The sequence below is a fragment of the Ahaetulla prasina genome, chromosome 3 (assembly GCF_028640845.1).
Source record: "Ahaetulla prasina isolate Xishuangbanna chromosome 3, ASM2864084v1, whole genome shotgun sequence".
Taxonomy (NCBI): Eukaryota; Metazoa; Chordata; class Lepidosauria; order Squamata; family Colubridae; genus Ahaetulla; species Ahaetulla prasina.
Window position 1 is genome coordinate 68,310,139 of NC_080541.1, and position 23,828 is coordinate 68,333,966.

Sequence of the window (23,828 nt, forward strand, 5' to 3'; positions counted from 1 at the left end):
TCCTGCCTGGGCAGGGGGTTGGACTAGATGAGCTGTCACTTGGGAGGGGAATGGCAATAAGGTATATTGCTGATTGAGTCTTGTAGATCAGGTTTTTTCCACCAAATTCAAGAATTCCAAAAAAGAATTTAGATACAAAGCCACTCTGTTCCAGGGGTCTCCAATCATAGCAACTTTAATATTTGTGGACTTCAGTTCCTAGAATTCCTCAGCCATCTGTGCTTTAAGGGTCAAGATTTTCCAATGGAAAATGGCAGTAAGTGGGAAGAATGAGTCAAAGCCATATTCTATTGTCCAAATGTGGGTCTCTGTCTTTAAAAAGAAGAGAATTACAGCAATCTTACTGCCTTTTAAATATTCGCATTAAGCTTTCTGTTTGGGTTTGTAATATTTCTGAAAGAAATTTTAAACCATTATCATTTTGCAGTTTTATTTTCAAAGAGCACAACTTACAATTCTATCCTATCCCCCATTTAGTCTTTTTGTTTTGTTTTCATTGCTGTCTTGGTACAATTCTTAGAGAAGACTGAAAGCACATTAAAAAGCACTTTAAGCTTCCCTATTGCATGCTAATATGGATATATGATTTTTAGACCAATAGCAGAGTTTTAAGTGCATTATTATGTGCTAATGGGTATGCTAATGTACATTTTAAAAAATAAGTGTTTTTTGAAGTGCTAGTGCTGAACAATGTTGTGCCTAATCACCAAGCTCTCGCTCTCTCTCTCTGTGTGTGTGTGTGTGTGTGTGTGTGTTAAAAAAGCTAAAATTTCCCTATTCCAATCACTGCCCAGTCCAAAAAGTACTATTCCAAAGTCTGATTTTATCAGGTGCAACTCATCATTAAACACATTAAATTCATAGAAATGAATGTAACAAGAAGACACATTGTTTTTTTTTTCTTTTTAAAGAATTAGATTATATTATCTGTAATCAAGAAGAAAAAGACAATCACAATAAAGTTGTGGATAAATATATTTACTTTGGAAAATGCAAAATTAGGAAAAGAAGCAGGTTGTTTAAAGAATCTGAGTTAGAATTTAGAAAGAAGATGGATAGGAGAAAAAAGGATGTTTTAAAATTTGTTGGGCTTGAATTTCAAAAACTAATCAGAACTGAAAGATATATCAACATGAACAGCAAAATAAACAATCAGTTACCGAAAGATATACACAAAAAGGTAATTTTCTTGAACAAAACATACACATGGAGTTTCCATATAGATGGTGAATACAAGATAATGCCACTTGACTGCGGTGTCCCCTCTGAAGTTTATGGATTATCAGGAAAACTTACCTTGGTAGCAAATATTGTGAAATATATTATAGCTTATTTTTTTTATTACCAAACCTTGAAAACTATTTCAAAATATTTAGAATATAACACCAGTAATCATAAAAGCACTTATGCTTTTATGTCACTTATGACCAATTGGTCCAAAATACGACCAATTTTGGTCCCAAGTCATTGTGCTTGCAACCCTAATTATTATGTGACTAAATTTGACTTTATTACTGTTTTGTGATGGTTGTAAAGTAAGTCGCTATGGTCGTTAAGTGAATCCAGCATATCCAATGGGTTTTTTCCCCTATTTTCTGCCAGTAAATAGCAAAAAAAAAAGTTGCATATCATGATCACATGACCACAGAACTTTGCAACTAGTCATAAATGTGATCCAGTGGCCAGGTGCCCAAAATTTAATCACATCACTGCAGGGAATGAGGGTAATTGTACTTTATAGCTTTGAAAACTCTGGCATTATTTCAAATGGTTACTAAACAACTGGTTGTAAGTTGTAGATTACCTGTAGGAAACAGTTGGGTGCTCTTATATAAAGTTGAAAAAAATTCATCCATGAGGGACTTGTATAATTGTTTGTTCGTGCGGGACTGGCTTAGGAATTTTAAATTTTAAATTTTAATAGGGTTTGAATTTTAATCTATATTTAATATAAATTTTAAGGGGTTTTTCGGTCTAATTGTTTTAAACTTTGCCAAAACATATAATAAGTTTTTTAATTTATGTTTTAGTTGTAAATTGTCTTTGTTTTTATATTGGCTGTGAACCGCCCTGAGTCCTTCGGGAGAAGGGCGGTATAAAAATCTAATAAATAATAATAATAATAAAATAATATATTCAGCTAGTGAAAGGTGGTTTATTGCCATATGAAGGTAAATTTGCATACATCACATAGCTCAGGGATAAAAGATTGTCTCTCTAGAACAGGGGTGTCAAACTTACGGCCCTTGGGCCAGTTGCATCATGTACTGGCCCCGCCCCCACCCAGTTTAGCGAAGGGCAATAAAAGTCTCGACACGTCATATGATGATGATGTGGGCTTGAGACCCCTGCTCTAGAATAACTCTTCCTGAAAATGCCTGTTAATAGCCAACACTGTTCTGATTGTGGGTGGACAAGGAGATTTATAGCCCAAAGAAGTACTTCTATCCTGATAGATTTTCTATTTCAGGGGAGCTATACAGACACTGCAGTGGTGTCCAAGGGCTGGTTTGTTCTTTTACAATTTTAGTATGTCTTCATTTCAAGGGCTATCTTCATATGTGTGACCCTGCAGGATTCATTTCCTACTATCTAGTAATGTCAAGGGATTATAATGCAGAAATCTATACCATTTTATTAAGGAATGGGCCTTTCTTATGACAACATACATCTATGAACATCTATGGTGATTCTCAGTCATCCAAGTCATGGTTGTCCCAAAGGTGCTTTTTTCAAGAGGCAACTGGACTTTCTGATTTATTTATTTTTTGAAGATGTTTCGCTTCTCATCCAAGAAGCTTCTTCAGCTTTCTTTGAATATTATTGAACAAAACCAGTAAGGAATTGTGTTGCAGCACTATCATACAGGTTATCCAAGAACTTGGTGTATTCTATTCAACCATCAGAATTATGACTTCCTTATTTATTTGTTAGGTTATATCTCATTTTATACTTAATGTCAGAATATCATTTGAGAAGATTCAAAAACAATTGTTCCTTGTTGAAGATGCGAGAACAAGGAGTTGCTGCTGTAATTGGTGCTTTTTGCAAAAGGCAACTTAACTTTCTTGAGTTTTTTTTTTCTTTGAAAACATCTTGCTTTTCATCCAAGAAGCTTCTTTAGTTCGTAAGAATATTGACTTTTGGAAAAAGCATGACCTAGATGATTGAGAATATCCATAGATACTTGCGGTAATTGCATTTCAAGAAATAAGGCATGGGGTACAGAAAAGTAACAAATACATTAACCCAAAAAAGAACACCCCTGAATTTTTGCAAATGAATATTTAAATGTCAAAAAAAGCTTCTGGAAATCTTATCATATTTATAGTTCACAGTTATGATGTCAGTTTTCTTTGAATTCTTCTGGATCCTTGTGACAACTTGTGGACCAACCAACAAAAGAGTTCATAATCCATGAGAATTAGCATATGTAGCATCAGCACTGAGGATAAAGCATTGTACATTATAGGTTGTGTAAAGTTTTGCAATGAAGAGTATGCAAGAAATACTCTTATGTCTTCATGGCTTGCAATGCCATATTTATGCCACTGGTTCTTATGCCAAGTCAACATATGTGTATTATATTGAAACATTAAAGTAAACAATTATAAATAATGGGCAAAGTTTCTTTGGTTTTCATTTTCACATGACCAAGCATAATTGCACAAGCTAATACAAAACCTGAAATTTAATTGTCCTTTACTTTTCACCTATCAGCTGCTGTGATGTTCATTGGGAGAAACCTTAGAGTATTTTTGTTAAAAAAGTAAATATTAAAATAATTTATGTGCAGAAAATATACAATTTTTGTGAGCACTTTAAGAAATTCATACTGACTGAAAAATGAGACATAACACACAGATATGATAAGTATAAAAGTCTAATTTGTTCTTCCCTTGAAACAGTATGAAATGCATGAGAAAACCACCAATAAACATTTATGATAGAGGGAAAAATGAAGTCACTGTAGCATGTAACAAACAGGCATCTATCACAAAAGGATTTACATCAGCCTGATTGGTTGTACAGTCAAAAATTACCTTTAAACTGGATTTGGCTATGATTAATATTTAAGCTAAGCCAACACACTTGGATAATATCACTAAAAATAATTATTTTTAGTTTTATTAATTTCCTGACTCTTAAATACATAGGTCTTTATGAATCTGGTAATGGCAAAGTCAGACAGTTGGATATTATAGCAAAACAAAATTAAAACTGCTGCTGAAAAACAACAGCATGCTTAGACTTGAAATACTTGAAATATCAAACATTATAACCATCCTTTTTTCCAAGCAACAATAATAATATACCGCTTAACAGTGCTTTACATCCCTCTCTAAGCAGTTTTCAGAGTCAGCATATTGTCTCCAATAATCTGGATCCTCATTTACCCACCTCAGAAGGATGGAAGGCTGAGTCAACCTTGAGCCAGTGAGAATCAAACTCCTGGCAGTCGGCAGAAATAGCCTGTAATACTGCATTCTAACTACTGCACCACTACAGCTCAGCTAAATAAGGTTGTGATCATTAGGCTAATGAGGACTTTCAAAACTGCACAGAGGAGGAGTCAGTTCTGAGAGACAGCTAAACCACTGCTTCTATACAGATATCGTTGCATGTGGAACTGCAATGGCCAGACTGCAAGTTTAGGCATTTCAATCCACTCCCCCTCTGCCTGTGCAAACTGAAGGGGAGAGTAAATTGTTAACCTCTATATCCACAATTCTCCGCTGCAGGTTGGTATGGTTCTACTTCCAGCCAAGGTTGGAAGCCAAGTGCCAAACCAGGGCAAGTTTAGTTAAACCAGAAGGTATGGTAACAGGGTTTTCAGCAGCTTCCAGAAGTCATAGAAAGTTCCATGGAAATGAGAAGCAGAAAACTCAGAAGATGGATGTAGAAAAACTGATCTGTGTGAGATACCATCCCACAGGACCATGTGGCTGGCTGCTTTAATATTATCTAACTGATAACAAAGAAGAGGTTCTTCTTCTATTTACAGATGGTTTATCTGTTTATGCAGTTTTAACCAATGATCAGCAACTAGTTAACTATAGAAGGCTTTTGTTTATATAAAGGTATTTTTAATCTGAGATACTGTTGGCATGTAAATGCATCATAATGAAAACATGTTTTCTCCAGACAGTTACATGAGACATTTTTTTTTCTCAAATAAAACCAAAGTTTTTGTAAACAATTCCATGGGGTTTTAACATTCATTGTCAAGTTAGCCCTCACCACAAAAAAGTGCACAAACATGCATGAGCATGGATGAAACTACTTACCATACTTAAACATTTTCAGTTAAATTCTTGACTAGGCTACCCGGGAGTCCAAGAAACAACAGACTTTCTCTTTCTTTAATTGATTAAAGGATAACCCATCTGGCTCCTTTTTCTCAAAGTCTTCTTGTTGCTTTGCCTTGGCAATGTTCTGAATGATTAAAAAGTTCCTCTGGTTTTTGAGAAGCCAGAGCGAATTAGAGGAGCATTGATGAAATGAGTTCGTTGTTTGTTCTTGTTACAATGAGAGCTTGCCTCAATCGAATCAAACTCAAGGAAACTTCTCTTCAGATTGTAGCCATCTTTCATGACATGACATAGCATCAAAGACTTGTACTACATGAGGCCATACATTTTAAACACTGAATAGTGATCACCACAGTCCATCAGAAATATAAAGTGCACTTCAGAAATTTTCCAAGATTTCCAGTAACTCCGTAACCCCCCACTTCACTGATCTATGCAATATTTAGTTTAAATGCAAGCAAATTGACTATTTAAAAGAGGGGTTTCTTTGCAGTAGAAGCTTCAAAATTTAAGTCAATGTTACCGCTAATAAAATTTACATAAATACACACAAATATATCCATTCTTTCTTCCTCCAGCATAACTTCTACTCTATACTGGAAGTGCAATCAAATGTCACAGACTTTGAGATTAAGTGCCAATGAATATCATGAGATTTGTTTGTGAATATATATTTTTAAAGTTATTTTGAATGCCTTCTGTTCTTTGAGGCCAATGAGGGAAACACTTTTTACTCAACTGCTTTGTTTATAAAAGTAGTTACTCCAAAGTACACATTAAAAAATATGCTATTTGAGGTAATAGAAATTTACTTTAAAAAATTACAAATATTAAATAATTGCAATCAATCTATAATAACTTTCAACACTGACTACATTTAGCAATTTACAATATTTGATAGTTTACCATCAGTTTTAATTTGAATCTGACAGCTGTCACCCATCTGTGTGCACCCTTCAAAACCACAATGATTCTGAGATTTCAACATCTGTGAACTTCAGCTTTTGAGCTTTCAATATTTCAGATAATATGTCACATTGATAAAGTGAATAAAGAGCTTCTTATGCAACATTTGGGATGACAATGAGATAGAAATGGTCAGCAAATGACATGTGAATTCTGTAATTCATAAGGAACAAGGCTTACGGTATTTGACATTACACATTATTCCTAATGTAATCTATCAAAAAGTACTGTGTGCAATATTCTTTAAAACAAACAAACAAACAAACAAAGATATTTACTTGGTTTTCTTGGGAGAAATTAAAAATAAGTTCAGTATTTATTCATACTTGATTGATTCCCTTTTTAGATCAGGGGTATTCAAACATGGCAACTTTGAGACTTGTATGCTGACTGGGGAATTCTGGGAGTTGAAGTCCACAAGTTGCCAAGTTTTGAGATCCCTGTTCTAGATGACTTTCCAAATTTCAGCTACTAAAAATGATTCATCATTTAGATGTGACCCAGCAAATGTACTATAAATCCTTACTTAACTGCTAGAGTAAATAAAAGACTACTGCAAAACTCAGTTTAAGAAATTATTATACATTGTTTTATGTATCATTATATAAAAACTTACAATTAGCAAGCATATGACACAAAGAAATGGATTGGAATAGCAGTAAGTATGAATGCATGCTTTTTACAATGAATCTCAAACATTTTTTTTGCCGATTGAAATATTCAGCAACATACATGCAGATCAATTTCTCAGCGTGACCTTCTGCCACATCATTAGATACGTTTTTAACTGATACTTCTGTTGAAGTGGTTATGAATCCATAAATACCTGATTTAATCATTTGTTCCTGAAAGTGGATAACTTTTCTTCGTAATCAAATAACAAAATAAATAACAATATAAAAGAAAAATATGATTACAATAAATGATAGTAATAAGGGTCTTATTGCCATTCATTAATTTTGCTTATTATTAACTGATGGTTTTCCCCCCCACGAAATCGGAGTAGTTCATTGGAGTCCAGAACATCTCTAGCTTGTAGTTCCAGAGCTGATACTTTCATAAGTCACAGTTGTATATTCAAAATCACCCTGGATGCACTATTCTGAAGCAATCTACATTATGAAAAAATAAACATATAACAAGTTCAATGGAATGAATCTTATTTGACACAATATGTAAAATACTGTAACATAAGAAGGATGTTACATAGATAAGATACCATGAATTCAACCATGAAAAGAAATGTAATTTATGTGGAAGCTAGTTCTGTGTAAAATTATGAAAACTGCTCACATGGATCTGCTTTTGTGCCTTAGGTCCAAAAATCCATCCATCCATCAATAGGGATTTAATGAAATATCTGGAGAAGATGGACAAAGGTTTTTGTCCATTGGGATTTTTTTAAGGTTTTAAGCAACAAAACTACTTGCGATTGGTAGTATGATATATGCCCCGACTCCAGGTTTGGCTACCTGAAGGCAAAAAAACATGTGAAACCATGACACATATAGAATATCACTTCCGGTGATTGGAATTTGGATATAAGAACACTTATGAGCACATAATTTACAGGAAGGGATGAACAGAAGACTGCTGAAGAGATTCATTGGCCAGGGGCAAGAAGGATTTTTGAATAGGTGTATGTATATACGTGTGTGTGTGTGTACATACGCACACTCACACACACATATATATGGAATGAAATTCCATATATGTGTGTGTGTGTGTGTGTGTGTGTGTGTGTGTGTGTGTGTGTATGGAATGAAATGAAATACCTGGAATGCACCACCAGACTCTGGTCTCTTCCCAGAATCCCCAAAGCTTTAACCAAAAACTATCTACAATTGACCTCACCCCATTCCTGAGGTCTGTAAGGGGTGTGCATAAGAACACAAGTGTGCCTACCATTCCTGTACTAATGTTCCCTTTAATTGTATCCAATTCATATAGTTATTATATACTTGTGCTTATATATATGCTTATATATTGTATAGTTATTTCATGCTTATGCTTATATATACTGTTGTGACAAATAAATAAATAAATATACACACACATATGTATATGCATATATGTATATGTGCGTATGTCTGTGTGTGTGTATACACACACACACACACATACATACACACATAAATTCACATGTAAAATCTAGATCATATAGATGCAGACAAACTAACAAAATATTTAAAATATTGGTTTAGCTACCACTATTAATCAATTTCCAAGTAAACTATCTATCTATCTATCTATCTATCTATCTATCTATCTATCTATCTATCTATCTATCTATCTATCTATCTATCTCATCACATAAACAAACTTAAATTCATTTCAGCCAAGCTTTAAAACAATAATGAAAATATAGAACTATCTTCTTCAGGAAAGATCTTTTCACAATGATCAGCAGCACTAAAATAAATCATTTTTCTTTTTGGCATGCATGAAACAATGGCCTTTGTCCCTTCCTTTCCCAAAATATGCCACTAGGTGTATCTTACTGTTCAGTGATAACCACTTTACTTAATACACATAGTTTGAAACTGCCTACATATTCTGTGACTTATATGTTACCTCTGAAGTGTATACTGATCTCCTAGATTTATTTTCAGTAATAAGGGAAACTAAGTGTATAGAAGTCTCCTTAAAATAAAGTGAGAAGTAGAATCAGTTCAAGACATGAGATGTTTTTCCTCCTGGGTCTTAGAAATTAATTTTCTGCACTTCCTTTGTAGTTTATTACCCAGGCCATACGTTTAGTTACATATTCTTGTTTCCTTCATCTTTTCAACGGTCATGAATCATGTGTTTAGAATATGAACTCCTGGGTCACACGCAGCCACCAAAACTAGTGTGTGGACCAAAAAAAATGGCACCAATTTGTGGTTTGCAAAGTGACACAGGACAAAAATATTACATTTATAGGGACAAGGAGTTTGTTAAATCTATTATTAACTTATTGTAATAGATTAAATAAAATAAACTTTTGGCCTAAAGATCTTGGACTATAGCCAAATGTGGTTGTATATTGTTGGGTGACGACATTCACTATAGTGCATCAGTAAGTGCCACTCATAACAGTCAAAATAAATAGCTAACAAGGTTATCGTGGGAATGGAAAAAGATTTCAATAAGAACTTGGAAAAAATGAATAAGAGTTCTAAGATTTAAATAAGAAACAAGTTCAAACTCCTATTTCATGAAGATGGCCAATAGGCGTTGAGTAAAACCAGCTTCAGTGGAACGTGAGGATAAACAAGAAATAATCTGCATATTAATTCAACTTCCCTAAAATAAGCATGCCATCAATTATGACTATACATAGATCTAAAAAATAGGTTCTTTATTATCCTATAGCCGTGATGGCGAACCTATGGCACACGTGCCAAAGATGGCACACAGAGACCTCTCTGTGGGCACACGCAGCATCGCCAGCTGCTTTTCTGGTTTCCGGTATGCACATGCATGCTGGCAAGCTGCTCTTCGCAGGCACTGGAGCACTGGAAAATACTCCAAAAACGTCCAAAAAATGGCCTGAAAATGGCTAAAAAGCCAGCCAAAAAACAGGAATGCACATGCCAGCCAGCTGCTCTTCAGGTTTCCGGTGCTCCGTTGCATGCATATGCATGGACATGCCCACACGTTCCAGTTTGGGTACTCGGTGCCGAAAAGGTTCACCATCACTGTCCTATAGTGTGTAAGCTGCAGGCGGGAAGTTATTTTGAAACATTTTAAACCCTGGATTGTAAAAGAATCACAATAAAAGTGAATGGCCATGCCAAACCGCTGCTTAACAATCAAGCTTAATATTCAGAATCATATTTTGCAGGACGTTATAATGGAATGGAGGAAAGTGACTAAATAAATTGTATGTGTTATTGAAATTACAGCAAACCCTTTAAAAATCTTTGTACATTCACGGAGTAGCAACATTTTTCAAACAAGCCAAAACACACAATCACTAAAACCAAATTATAAAAAAAAAAGATCTCAGATTTTTTTCGAAGAAAACATATGAAATGCAGAGATGGTGAATTGAGAACAATATATTCAGTTGTTCACTTACCTTCAGTTGTCTTTTACACCCTAGTTGTGTTGTACTCAGATTCATGTTTGTTTAGAGACCCAATGAGGCAGAACCTGGAATGTTATGGCTATTTCATTCAACATAATAATGTTTGCATAGGAAAAAAAAGAAATACATGCATATACATTCTTTACTGAAACATATCTAAAGATTAAGGCAAATTGATTTAAGATACCTAAAACTGGTAGGCTGGTGGGCAAAAACAATGCTCTTATTAACTATCAATCCTTTAAAATTAGTCCATTAAAATGGCTTGGTGCAACTAATTGACAAAGTGCGCTGAGATTTTTTGATTGGGGTGTTTGCAGTGAGGAGGGGTATGTCAAGCAATGCAGAAAAAAAGATAATAATGGGCTTCAATCACATGGCTGTATCCACCAATTTAACTTGTTTTATTCCTCCTGTGTCTTGTAGACACCCCAGGTTTGGCTAGCTTTTATGCAGATGGAAAAGACTGAACATATGAACACAATAATACGGAGAATAATAAAATGCATATGTAAAGCCTAAACCTATCAAAGGTTTCTGGCAGTTTCCAAGTACATTGCATGTAAATATTTTTCACTTTATATTTACTCATAATCTTTTAAGCATTTTTATTAAGAAGCATGCAGGGTGCATTTCACAGCAAAAGAGACCCCATAATTTTCTTTGAAACAGTAATTCTGCCATATTTGATTTAGAAAGCTTTTGCTCTGCTACTTTTTTTTTCATAAGCAAATCTAAAAGAATATCAAGCTAAAGCATACAAATTATCCCCTAGTCTAAATCGCAAATAAACAAGACAAGTAACGATAAATCAACTACAGAAATCACCATATCGTATTTCAAAATATTGTGTTTTGCTGTATAAAAGAAACATGATCAATGAAGGGAAGGCGAAGGGATTTTCTCATTGGTTTATCCCTCCCTACAATCTGGAAGGAGAAAATATTACATTCAAGCTCCCTAAGGAATCAGCTCTGCATGCTAATTTTTCTAAGAAAATTGTCCTTAATTAAATCAAAAATATCTTCATTAGGTAAAAGTTTATCTACACTTTCATAAATTTTTATATTTAATGAAATTAAAATAATAAGACACCATATCCCACGCCTGAAAACATTAGAGGCAATTTTTGATGATGGAGCAGTATTAGAAGGATCAGAAACAAAGAAAGAAAGTCAAGACAGCCAATGGAATATTTGCAATTAGAATTTTCCACAAAATAAGTGTATCTACTGTACATGCAAAACGCAACTTAATTATAATCAACAGTATTCTTTAGCTGCTTTAAAAATTAAATAAGCTTCCCTAGGAAGAGCTGCTTAACTCTTTCCTTGTTTGACCATTCTATGCTATAAATTCCTTCATACAATTAGCTCTTGAGTGTGTGCATGTATGGAAAGGATAAAGGCTGCACTTCAGAACTAAAACTATTTTAGAGCCTAGATTGGTGAACCGTCAAAGACAGGAAAGTTTAAACTTCATTATTTCTTGATTATCAAAGCCAGACAGTAAAGCCTGGTACTGTAATGGTCTCCATGCAGTGGTGGGATTCAACCAGTTCGCACCACTTCAGGAGAACCGGTTGTTAACTTTCTGAGCAGTTTGGCAAACTGGTTGTTGGAAGAAATCATTAGGGCAGAGAACCGGTTGTTAAATTACTTGAATCCCACCACTGTCTCCATGGCTACTTTATGCCAAATAGCAGTAAATAGAAAGAACCTATTTTCATCTGCCAAAAATTGCCAGGGAATACTACCATGGATTGTATTGGGTTAGAAGTCGTAGTAAATGCCTAAAAATATAAATAAGGACAATTTTGGATTCTTAGCAAACAGAATCACTGACTTGTTAAATGATTCTTGGCTATTGTCATGGGATGATATCAAAAGCACCTTCTCCTCCTCTACCCCCTTCCCGCCAAAGAAAACAAAAACAAAAAAAATATCCCTCTTTAGAATACTCATCCATCATGAATAAGAAAAATGATGGCTCACAAACAATGGTTGGACTGTAAACGGATATGCGTATTAGAAAATAAATAAATAAATAGAAAATAAGAGCTGAACCCAGTCTTCATGCAAAAGTCCACATCAAAAATCTATTGATACTGACCGCTGAACAGCTTTATCATGTCTGGACAACCTGTGACTCGTGGTTGGTACCTCTTCAATTTCATCTATTTCACACACATCTGCAGCTTCTTGTGAGTAGCTATGCTTCATGACAAGGATGTTTCTTCTGTTCATAGGCTGGATAAGGGGCTTTGCAGGCTGGGGTTGAATTTCTGTCAAGATTGGTGTATCTCTTGTGCTAAGATTACTATGGCTGCCCTTAGTGCTAGATAGTTGTGATCCACAGTGGTGGTCATGAATGCATTTTGAAGATGATCTACGGAGTTTATGATAATTTTCAAAGTCATCTGCAATATCTGCAAGGTCCACTGAAGTTCCTGTTCCTCTGAGAGTACATAACTCATAATGAGGAGGGTCAAAAACTTCTTGGAATACTGTTTGATCAAAGTCTGCTTTCTTCTGGACAAATCTTTTACGAGGCTGTTTGATCTGGACTATAACAGAGATAATGAGAAGGAGGATCACAATGCAAGAAGTCACCCCAATGATTGTCCCACTGGTATTTGTAAGCTGGTCCCACAGGCTGGCTTTTGTCTTTTCTGTGAGGTGGGAAAGGGAATAAAAAAATAAAACAGAAAATTAAAATCCACCTTTTTTTTTAAAAAAAAAATGACCATTCGTTTTCTGGATTGTTACCATGATGATTCTTTCTCAATCTTTCCAAACTGGATTCTGTCCAGATGTGTTGCAACTTCAAGTTTCAATAGATTTCATGGCTATACACCTGGACATTTTGATAATTATGTCCCAATACATTTGAAGACTATAAAACTGATTATAAGAAAGAATACAAGAAACACAGAATTATATGGCAGGACAGCATTTTGCTGATCAGAAACTGATTTCAATTCTCTGGATTAGCTCCAGCTTTATAAACCTTTGTTAAGTCAAATAGTTGGCTATACATTCATTCTACAGTTAGAATTCATTTTCTCACAATTTTAATTTGCATTTCTGTAAAGTACAAATCAAGTATACAAAAAAAATAATAATGGTGAAATAATGTCATTTTTGCAATCTGATGAAAACTAAAAAAAATTTTTTCTTTTTAACCAGATCCTCGAAAGTGCAATGACAGATTTTCCAAACTTCTCCATTATGGTGACATCCCTAAGAGGGGATAGCTAGTCTTTTACCATGAATTCCCTAAAATAATAACCTGGTTTTCAGAGTGAAAAGTTGAATTGTTATCTCTTCCTTAGTCTGGGCATTGGAACGTTCATATCTATGGACAAATCTTTTTTTTAACTGGTCCTGGAATCTGAAAGTAGATCAAATAGGTTTCCATTAATATCTTAAGAGTTAAAATGACACTGCACAGAGTTAAAATGAAACTATTCCGAAGTGCGTGTGCCTTCAGTTCAATGGACAGCTCTACAGACCAAAAATCTCCTGATAAAGCTAAAGAAATTGCTATAGGTTTATTTGTTTTATTGCTCTTTGGATTAGATCAAGAGTCAATCTAGATGAACCACAATTTACAGCCATGGCCACTGAGATGCTTCAACACGTTTAATTTTCAAGTCACTTTCATATCCCTTCCATCTATAGCAGGACTGTCAAACTCATGGCCCGCAGGCTGGATGCATCATGTGCTGGCCACGCCCAGTTTAGTGAAAGGGAAGAAAGACCCAATACACCACATGTCGCCACGAGTTTGACATCCCATGTCTATAGTATGAGATGGATGCTTCTTTCTAATTCCATTCTACTAATTAACAACATAAGTTTTCATGTCCCTGTATGATTTTAGACTAAACCTCTAGAAAGTATAGGAAGTAATCTTGTATACCACTGGAAGCTGGACCTTGAAAAAGGTAGGATTAAAACTCCAGCTTAATGTCCGCCTTCCCTTAGAAGAAGTGTGAAATATAAATATATGACTTTTTATGATTGTATCCATTAAAAGAAACTGGTTCAAAATATATTTTGACAAAGGTAAAAAACCACTACTATGCAACTTTTTAACTATTTCAAGTAATTCTTTTAAGAGGCCAGCCATTTACTGAAATAAAAACCAAGATTCATTAAGTAACTTGAATCTAGGATATAGTAAAACCATATGTAATACTATTGGGGACTTTAGAGGGAGGAAAGTTTGGAATATATTATTGTTTTGTATATTTTATTATTGTTTTTGTTATATTTTTATATTACACTTTATCCTAAAGGAAAATTATGAACACATTTTTGTTAAATGTTTCTATTATGGATCTGTAATTTTTGCTGAAGATATATATTGTTCTTATATCAAGATAAGAATGTATATAATATGGATGGTCTAACATAGATTATTTTTTAAATGTTTAATAAACTTCTAATAGGAAACCACTTTTGCCTATTCAACACGAGAGCATCTTACAATGATTATATTTTCAATTGATGGCTGCAATTACTGTATGAATAATATGATGGGAGAAATGGTCTGACTCATGCTTATGTTTAAATATAATACAGTACATGATAAATTATCTTATACATGAATAAATATATTCCCATCATTATAGTTTCAATATTTTACTAGCAAAGGAATGCATCTTTCATTTGAAAATTGAAGGTTTTCCAGACCGCTTATGATCAAACTTTTGTGCAATAAATTGAAATGGTCAAGATTTTCTATTCATTGAAGTTATCTTGTGATATGATAATATATACCACAAAAATGTTTTCAATTTAAGAAAAGTAGCAAGCCATAAAATGCCAGGGTATTTTCTTTTCTTTCCAGGAGGGATAAAATCAAGTGTTTGTCCATGGGACAATTTATTTATTACTCAAAAGGACGTTAGGGAGAAGAGAGATAATGTAGTTCAAAGTGGACTGAGATAAATCATGTCTATCAATGTATTTAGCATATTTGAAAATCCACCAGAGAAAAAAGTATAGAGCACGTGTGAAAATTAAAGCATATCCTGAGAAAGTTCTGTACTGATTTTAAAGAGTTAAAATGAAATTTGAGATTATAATCATTCAAACACCCCCCTCCCCCCAATCTACGTTTAGGGCAAAGTAACATTTTATCTTGTCCACCTTACTTCAGTTATTATTGTACATCTGTAGAAATTGCTTTATTTTTTCTGAACTAGGGCAATGAAAAGAAACAGTTATGAGTTTATGTAGTTAGATGAAAGAAAGTATAGAGAGTCCTCAAATTACTTTAGTAGTGAGATAATGTGTTCCTTACATCTTTACCAGTGTAACAGATTAAGCAATCCTATGCAGGTTGTAAAACATTTGTTTTCATAAATCAAAGACCACACCTACTGGACCTACTTGTGACAACTGAATGAATATTCAGTGACATTGCGTAGTTTTGGAACTTTGCCTAGTTTTGGATTATTTTCTCTTGCTGTAAAAGAAGGAGCACTTTCATTAGTTGTTTCTCTTTTTGGTTAGTAAATGTCAGGATGGTCTTCAAGAATATTCAGAAAACTACAACTGGTGCAGAATTTGGCAGTCCTCATGCAATTAATCAACTGTATTACCCCATTTCATATTGAATCAACTTTCCTCTAAATTATTTCTGAGTTAGGATTCAAGAATTTACTTGCTCTAATGTTTAGAAAAAGGAAGAGGCTCATTTATCAAATGGTGTTGAGTGGAAATTTCTCATAACATAAAGGAAGTCCACCTTTTAATATTAATAGCCAGATAAAACATATAGAGATAGTCCTTGACATATGACCACCATTGGGACTGAAACTTCTGTTGCTAAGCAGTGCATTTGTTAAATGAGTCATCAAATTAACATGCCTAATGTTATGACTTTTCTTGTTGATGTTATTAGGGGAATCACCATAGTCATTAAGCAAAGTTGGCTTCTGCCTCTTGTGAAGAAGCCAGCTGTGAAGGTTGAAATGGGGTTTTTTTTGTTGAAAGCCAGATGGGAAGGTTGAAAAAGTGGTTGTGTCATAAATATATGCCAGTTGTCAAGTGCCAAAATTTTGATTACATAACTGTGAGGACTGTGGTCATAGGTACAAGAGACAGTTGTTAAGTCACATTTTTTTAGCACCATTGTAACTTCAAACGATCATTAAACAAGTGGCTGTATGTTGAGAACTGCCTGCACTACAGTAGTTGCTGAGGTGGAAAGAAGTGATAGCTGGGAAGAAATTGCTTGTTTGAATGCCTTGTTTGTAACTTTCTTAGAAGCATCTGACTGGTCAATGGAAAGTAAGTTCTGGGTAACATGAGTGTTAATCAAATACAACTGTGCTTGTCTTTTCTATTAATTCAAAATTCAGAACCATAGTTTTATTCTTAAATTCATTACAGAGATTAATAGAGACAATTTCCCATAATGTGAAGATAAGCAAGCAATACCAGCAAGCACTGGAGGGTCTCAGGGTTAATTGGGAAAAACAAAATCTATTTATTTCTTATTTCTATTAGAAGTATCCAACTTTTCTCCATTTTGGGCAAAAGGTCCATTTAAGAGGTAACAGCTTCTTAAAAGGGTTTTGCCCAGGTGTGAAATGCTCTTGGATTGGACCAGATCGCGTGATCTGGTAGCGATCATGGCCAGTAGTTTGGCGATCTGGTAGTGATGGCAAAGCAAAGCTCCAGGGGTGTCATTACTTCTGTGTTTTTTATCTTCTGCGCATGCGCAGGTTTTGCATATGTGCAGAAGATTTGTGTGTGCATGTGATGTGTGTACGGCGCATGCACTTCTGAACTGGTAAGGAAGGTAAGTAGATTTCACCCCTGGTTTTGCCTGTGTTGTCCTGCATTGTTGTCAGTACTGCTCAACCTTTGTGAAGAATTCAGCCATTCTTCGACATTTTAAGGAACATTTTTATTTCCAAAAGAAATCTTCTGAAAACTTACCATAAAAGCCATCCCTCTCAAATCTTCTCTAACTACAACTAGTTATAGAACTAATATAGTTCAAAAACGATCCAGGATCAAGATTCAAATCTCTTTAATGAAAAATTTATTCCCTTCTCTTTGTATTGCACTTCTTAATTAAAATTAGTAATACGCTGATGATTTGCCACTTGTCCTAGCAGGCTATGAATTATGTGTTAAGGTTTTATTCAGCTTGGTATCCCAAGGAGAGAATGCTTTGAAATAAAATTAATATTCAGAATAAATACTGATCGCTTCTGACTTGCTAGCAGGGACTTCTGCTTCTGATCAGTGGCATATTTGGAAATGCTCTTCATAATCCAGTAGCCTACAGCATTTGGTTGTAAAAAATAACCTGTTCTTATTTCATCTGTTTCGTAAGAGTATAGAAATATTGTCAGCACCACTTTTGAAAAGATGAAGGCAAAAAGTCAGTTGTTTGGCAATTCTTCACTCGTTAATTGCCTAAGGAAACTAACATGTTGTAAAGGACAGTAAAACTGTATGTTTGTTCCAACTTTTGAATCACATGATTGCCCAGTCCTGCTCCTTATCTTTTCATTGAATCAAACATTTGAGTCAAATTCACAATTATGTATAGATAGGTACTGTGTATAGAATTCTAAATGTGTAAGCCAGCCATACTTTCTGGGAAGATACTGGTAGAACAGAGCCAGCAAACCACACCAGACCTGCTGTTCTTCTCATAACATTAATCTTGAACAGTTAGGCATGGAAAAATGCTATCTAATAGAACTGCCTCATCACAATCATTCAGGCACTTAAAACTATCAATTAGTGGACAGATTGCTTGCATTTACAACAAACATAAAATTATAACTGCTTTTCTGAGAGATTATTTGCCATTTTAAAATCCTCTGTTTGAATTACACTTCAATTTCTTCTGCTTGGCTCATTATGAGTTAAGGCTAAGCATTTTGCAAGCTTTTTCTGTTTCTTCCTAAATAAATGATGCCCTTTACCCTTCTCCAAAAAGCTTTCAAAAGCATAATAACCATGGAAGCTATTGCTGAAATAAATTATCCCTCTTGTTCTTTATAATGAAGACAAATGCAGATACAGAAATCCTCAAATCTAGAGAACTATGGCAAAACAATTGCTATCAAACTGTACGATAAAGTTTAGGATTGAAATTTTAGTTTAGGTTTCAATTTTTCACAATAGAAACCAATGGATTATAGAAAATTCCACTTAAACATGGTATAATAGAGTTAGTTGTCATTGGAAGTTGGATTTTTATCCTAAGAAAAATTTGGCTTTATTTCCCATAACAATGCAAAGAAATGAGTTGCTCTGCTGTTTTTGAATTATTTTCTCATGAAACAAAGGCAGGTTTACACAAGGGCAAGGGCATATATTTTACTATTCACATTCAAGATACACACATAAAAGTTTGTATGTTTTTACTTTTCATACATGTACATTCTTTGTTATTGCTATTGTGTTATATATTTTACTTTTAACATACCAATGCTCTGGTTTTGTCCCATATAGCCGCGAATAGCTCAAAACATTGCAACATTTTACAAATCAGCCATTGTATTTCATTATAACTGTAAATTTATATTATGAGTACTCTTTTGATAATGGTGCATATTTTCACAAGCACTTAATATTAAGCACCAGAACAAAATGAGGAACCGCAAGTGATAGTATTTCTCTATCCAAATACTGATCGAAGTCCAACAATTTATCTTTTCCAGAGAAAATATAGGACTTTTTCACTCTAGCTATTAAACGCTCTGTTCATTTTGTAATAACTTTTGAAACAAGTTCTAACAAATTTTAGAGCTGCGTGATAAATAGTCTTATGCATTCATTGAAAAGCATGAGAATAATTACGCTGTGAGTTTCAAATAATTAAACTAAAACTACTGTGGCATTAATTGGAAGTTTAATCCATATGATTAGCATTACCTTTGCAGTGATTTTCATCCCATGGATATACACAGTTCTGGAGTCCATTGCAGACTAATGTATTATTAATACACATATTACTATGGCAAAAAAATGTGTTGGCTTCACAGGGAGCTAAAAAGAGAAGGAAAAAAATGCATTAGCAGGACTGCACAGTGAATTTACTCTCCTACTCAGTAGCAATAGAGCTATTAGTAAATCTAATACAAAACCAAGCAAAGGGATCTAAAAATTGGATCTAGAAATTGCAATATTGGATCTAAAAAACTTTATATTTTGAATGTAGGCCAGATGGCTGTAATTCTATGTAATCAGCATAATGGCTTCACTATTGTATAAACAAAATTTAGGATTCAAAATGCAGTTTTCACACCTGCAGTCAAACACATTCATGTCTTCACTACAAATCACTTTAATGTGTTTATCTAAATGTAAGAGAGAGATACAGGAAGATGACAATATCTAACATAGTTAATATGCATTTTAAAAGAAGCTATCAGCTTCAGTACAACTCGATGCTTATAGATATAAACTAGGGATGGTAATGAAGGAAATTTCAATGACATGTTCAAGCACATATACTTTTTTAAAGTAAGAAGGTAAGGAAATGCAGAAACACTTGCCTTTCTGAAATTGAATTTTCACAGTCCCTGAGCAGGAGGTAAAGCGTAATTGCCTAAGGCTCACAAACTAGTAAAATCAAGTTGCTAATATTACTAAAGCCCCAGAATAAAAGTGTAACTGGAGGCTATATACTCTATATTAGGCTTCACAGGGAAACCCAAAATTCTCAAGGAGACGTTTACAATCCAGTGGAGATTATTCAGTCACTGAACATTTCTAAATTATTTAATCAATAATTATATATTTTTATGTTCATGCAACTTGATGGCTATCTGAATAATTACCACAATGCTGCTATTAGAAGTTTTAAGTGGCACTAAGGGGAAAAATGACGTGTTTCAAAGCTATATTAACATCTCTGCAGACTTTAACATATATCTTACAAATAACCTTGTATTGGATTCAAGGACAGTGAACTCCCCATGATCATTTCTATTTTTATTTAGTCATACAGTGTAGAGGCTGCCTGACTTCATATGATTCTGAGAGGTTTACATCTTAAAAATAAGAACAATGAAATTAGAAACTTAGAGGTCATATGCATGCAGAAGAAAAACCATACATAACAACAAAAAACCTTATAGGAGTCAAGAACCTGTTGAATCTCAAGGTATGGGAGGATAACTTTCTCAACATCCATGGAGAAGAGAGAGGAGACATATGAATACCTGGAAGAACGCTATCCCAAATATAGATAGCATTAAAGAAGGCGAATATAATAATTTGGAATGATAAATGAAAAGAGATTAATAGATTTAATTCAACTACATTCTAATGCAGTGTTTGCTTTTAAGAAGGAACATCTGAGATAGAGATAGATGATAGATAGATGATAGATAGATGATAGATAGATAGATAGATAGATAGACAGACAGACAGACAGACAGACAGACAGACAGACAGACAGACAGACAGACAGAGATTTTGATATCTGAAATGAATGGCATTTCCTTATAATCCTTCAATAACCTATAATCATTTGATAACCTATATCAAAGATCCTGATATGAAAGTCCGTTGTTAAGAATAACATCAGAGCAATAATAACATTTTTTAGCTTTTATTGAGGTCAGGGCAGGCTCTTCAAGTAATGAAATTGAAAAAAAATAACCCACTGATAATATCTGCTGCAATGCTGCTTTTCAATTCCTTGTGGGCATCCCAGTAGTTGAGGACTACTGAGTTGTATTATTAGTACTTGTAAAAACAGTACAGGAAGAATAGCAAAGGGAGTTCTAAAAGCAGTCTTTGCTTCCTACATTTGAACAAAATAACTCTCCCCCCCCCCACATCCACACACTACCAAAAGACTCAAAAAACAGGAAAAGGAGTTGCGGTTCCTCTACACCTTTTCCTGAAAGTAAATCCCACCAAAGGGCATTGAACAAATAGACATTCTTAGAAGTGTGCTCTAAATGTGCTCTGGTATACATGCCAACGACTTTTATATTCAGTTGTATACAAACGGGTTAGGGTTAGGATTATCTAACATGCGATCTCCCATGCTTCTTCGTCCTACTGCTCACTCATTTTCTATACCTGTGTTTTCTGCTATCAGTATAGGACCATCTATCAAAAGCTACTGCCTTGCCAGCTTCACGTCAACCTTCTTCTTTTGCAAATTGTTGGACAAGATAAACAATGGAGACGTAACAACATCTAATGAGAAAAACGGGCATCAAAGCTATTCTTCTGGAGAATGGCAATAATGGCCAAGCAAGGAAAGTGAGATTATGATAATAATTTCTAGCAGGCCTACAAGCTTAAAACAAAACACAAGTAGAACCACAGTAAGAGAAGGAAAAGTATTGTAGCAAAAAAGTGATAAATTCAGGAAATTTTGTACATATTTTTCTCATTTGAAACAAAGATCTCAACCTGTCCCACTGTGTCCCAGGGACATCCAGGCTGATGTATTGGATGCTAGAAATAGAGCATCAGTTCAAAGGCAGCACTAGTCTAATAAGAAGATACATATTCCACAGGGAATAACCACATTGTAGGTTAACCAGAAATAGTTTGAAATGTTCACAGTTCATGAAAAAAATCTAATTTACAGGGTAATCTGATCTAATCCAACAATGAAAATTATGATTTTCTGTTGCAAACACTGGTCACAAGGTGGCAACCTAAGTCTAACGGAGCTACACATATGATTTAAACCCCAAGGATATGAATTAATTTTACTGTCAGGTTTCAAGAAAAACAGCAGATGTTTCCTGTTTAAATCACAGTAAGTGATTGAGGACAAGAATATAGAACAACCACTCAAATATATAAGGTTGTGTGTAAAAAAAATTAGAAAATCAGTATGTTGTTGCACACCAATAACTAACTTTAGGTTCCAAAATCACTCAGTGTAAAAGTTCCTGCAAGAATAGAATTTTTTTATTGGCCAAGTGTGATTGGACACACAAGGAATTTGTTTTGTTACACTGCTCTCAGTGTACATAAAAGAAAAAGAAAAAAGAAAAAAATACATCAAAGGTACAACATTTACAACACAAATGATGGTCATAGGTTGCAATTTAACCCTTAATGATAGTAACAAAAAGTTACATGAAGAAGTATCTTCATGTCATTTTCTTTGCTTCCTCAAAAGTTCTCCGGGAACACAAGGCTTTCGTTAAGGATCCAAATTCTTATGTTTACCTCAGAGTGCACAAAGTAGTTAAATGTACAATGACAGAAAATATTTATCCAGTGTAGTATTTCTTGGTGATTGACTTAAATATTAAGACTTAGACTAATTAGCGCCCACCACTATATTTTATGAATGGAATAGAATCCATTTTCAGTGAGATAGATTATTTAAAAGCCCCCTTGCAAAGGAATTATTCGGCAAATCTGGGGACAGACAGGAGGTTCTTCTAATATCAGTTGAAGATGTCAAAGGCAATAGAATTAACAAGAACCATATTAGCTCTTTATTGCAAGTTCAAGAGAGAAATATTTATATTTATTTTCATTAGTAAGAATTATTATACATTAGTGCAGGGATCTCCAACCTTGGTCCCTTTAAGACTTGTGGACTTCAACTCCCAGAGTTCCTCAGCCAGCTTTGCTGGTTGAGGGACTCTGGGAGTTGAAATCCACAAGTCTTAAATGGACCAAGATTGAAGACCCCTGCATTAGTGCATACATTAGTCTTCATTATAGCTCATTGTTGGGACCCCTTCTTTGCACGCAAGCCCCATGTCAAATGCAAAGTATCTACACTCTTTAAAAATAAATAATTACAGAGCTCATAAGAAGGCAAGGTGGCTCATAGGGAGGACATATTTCCAATGAGTTGTCTAGACTGAGACCCCTTCCTCCCATAATACCATAAATCTTCTGCAGATGAACCACCAATTAACTTGCAGTTCATCTGTTTCTCTGAGGGAGGTAGATAGATACATACAGAACATAGATATATATTATGTAGTATAGATAGATCTGGTTTCAAGTTAATATTGACTCCTGGTGACTGCCTTGACTATTCCTGAAATGTTCGGGCAAAATTTTGAAAGTGGTTTTTCATTGTCTTCTTCCTAGGGCTGAGAGAGAGTGACTGGCCAAAGATCATCAAGTTGGCGTCCTGTCACGGAGTTGTCTTCAGTCCACCATTTTTCCCCGAAGGCCATCACTCTGCTAAACAAATAATTCCATCAACACTGTCAGACTATTTACTGAATCTGCACTACTATTAATCGTCTCATAGTTCCCATCACCAATCTCTTTCCACTTATGACTGTATGACTATAACTTGTTGCTGGCAATCCTTATGATTTATATTGATATATTGACCATCAATTATGTTGTAAATGTTGTACCTTGATGAACGTATCTTTTCTTTTATGTACACTGAGAGCATATGCACCAAGACAAATTCCTTGTGTGTCCAATCACACTTGGCCAATAAAATTCTATTCTATTCTATTCTATATAAAG

The 23,828-nt window shown here is 34.5% G+C and overlaps 1 protein-coding gene across 1 annotated transcript in view; it reads right to left on the reverse strand.

The window, feature by feature from the left end:
* Positions 1-5,753: 5,753 nt before the first annotated feature.
* The window catches only part of NETO1 (neuropilin and tolloid like 1), a 107,041-nt gene continuing 88,966 nt past the window's right edge, over positions 5,754-23,828 (reverse strand). Inside the window, exons 8-10 of the mRNA XM_058178197.1 lie at positions 19,272-19,385; positions 12,466-13,024; positions 5,754-7,390 (exon numbers count right to left, since the gene is read on the reverse strand). Of these exons, the coding sequence (XP_058034180.1) occupies positions 7,342-7,390; positions 12,466-13,024; positions 19,272-19,385 (722 nt within the window). The 3' untranslated portion in view covers positions 5,754-7,341. The remainder of the gene's footprint in view (positions 7,391-12,465; positions 13,025-19,271; positions 19,386-23,828) is intronic.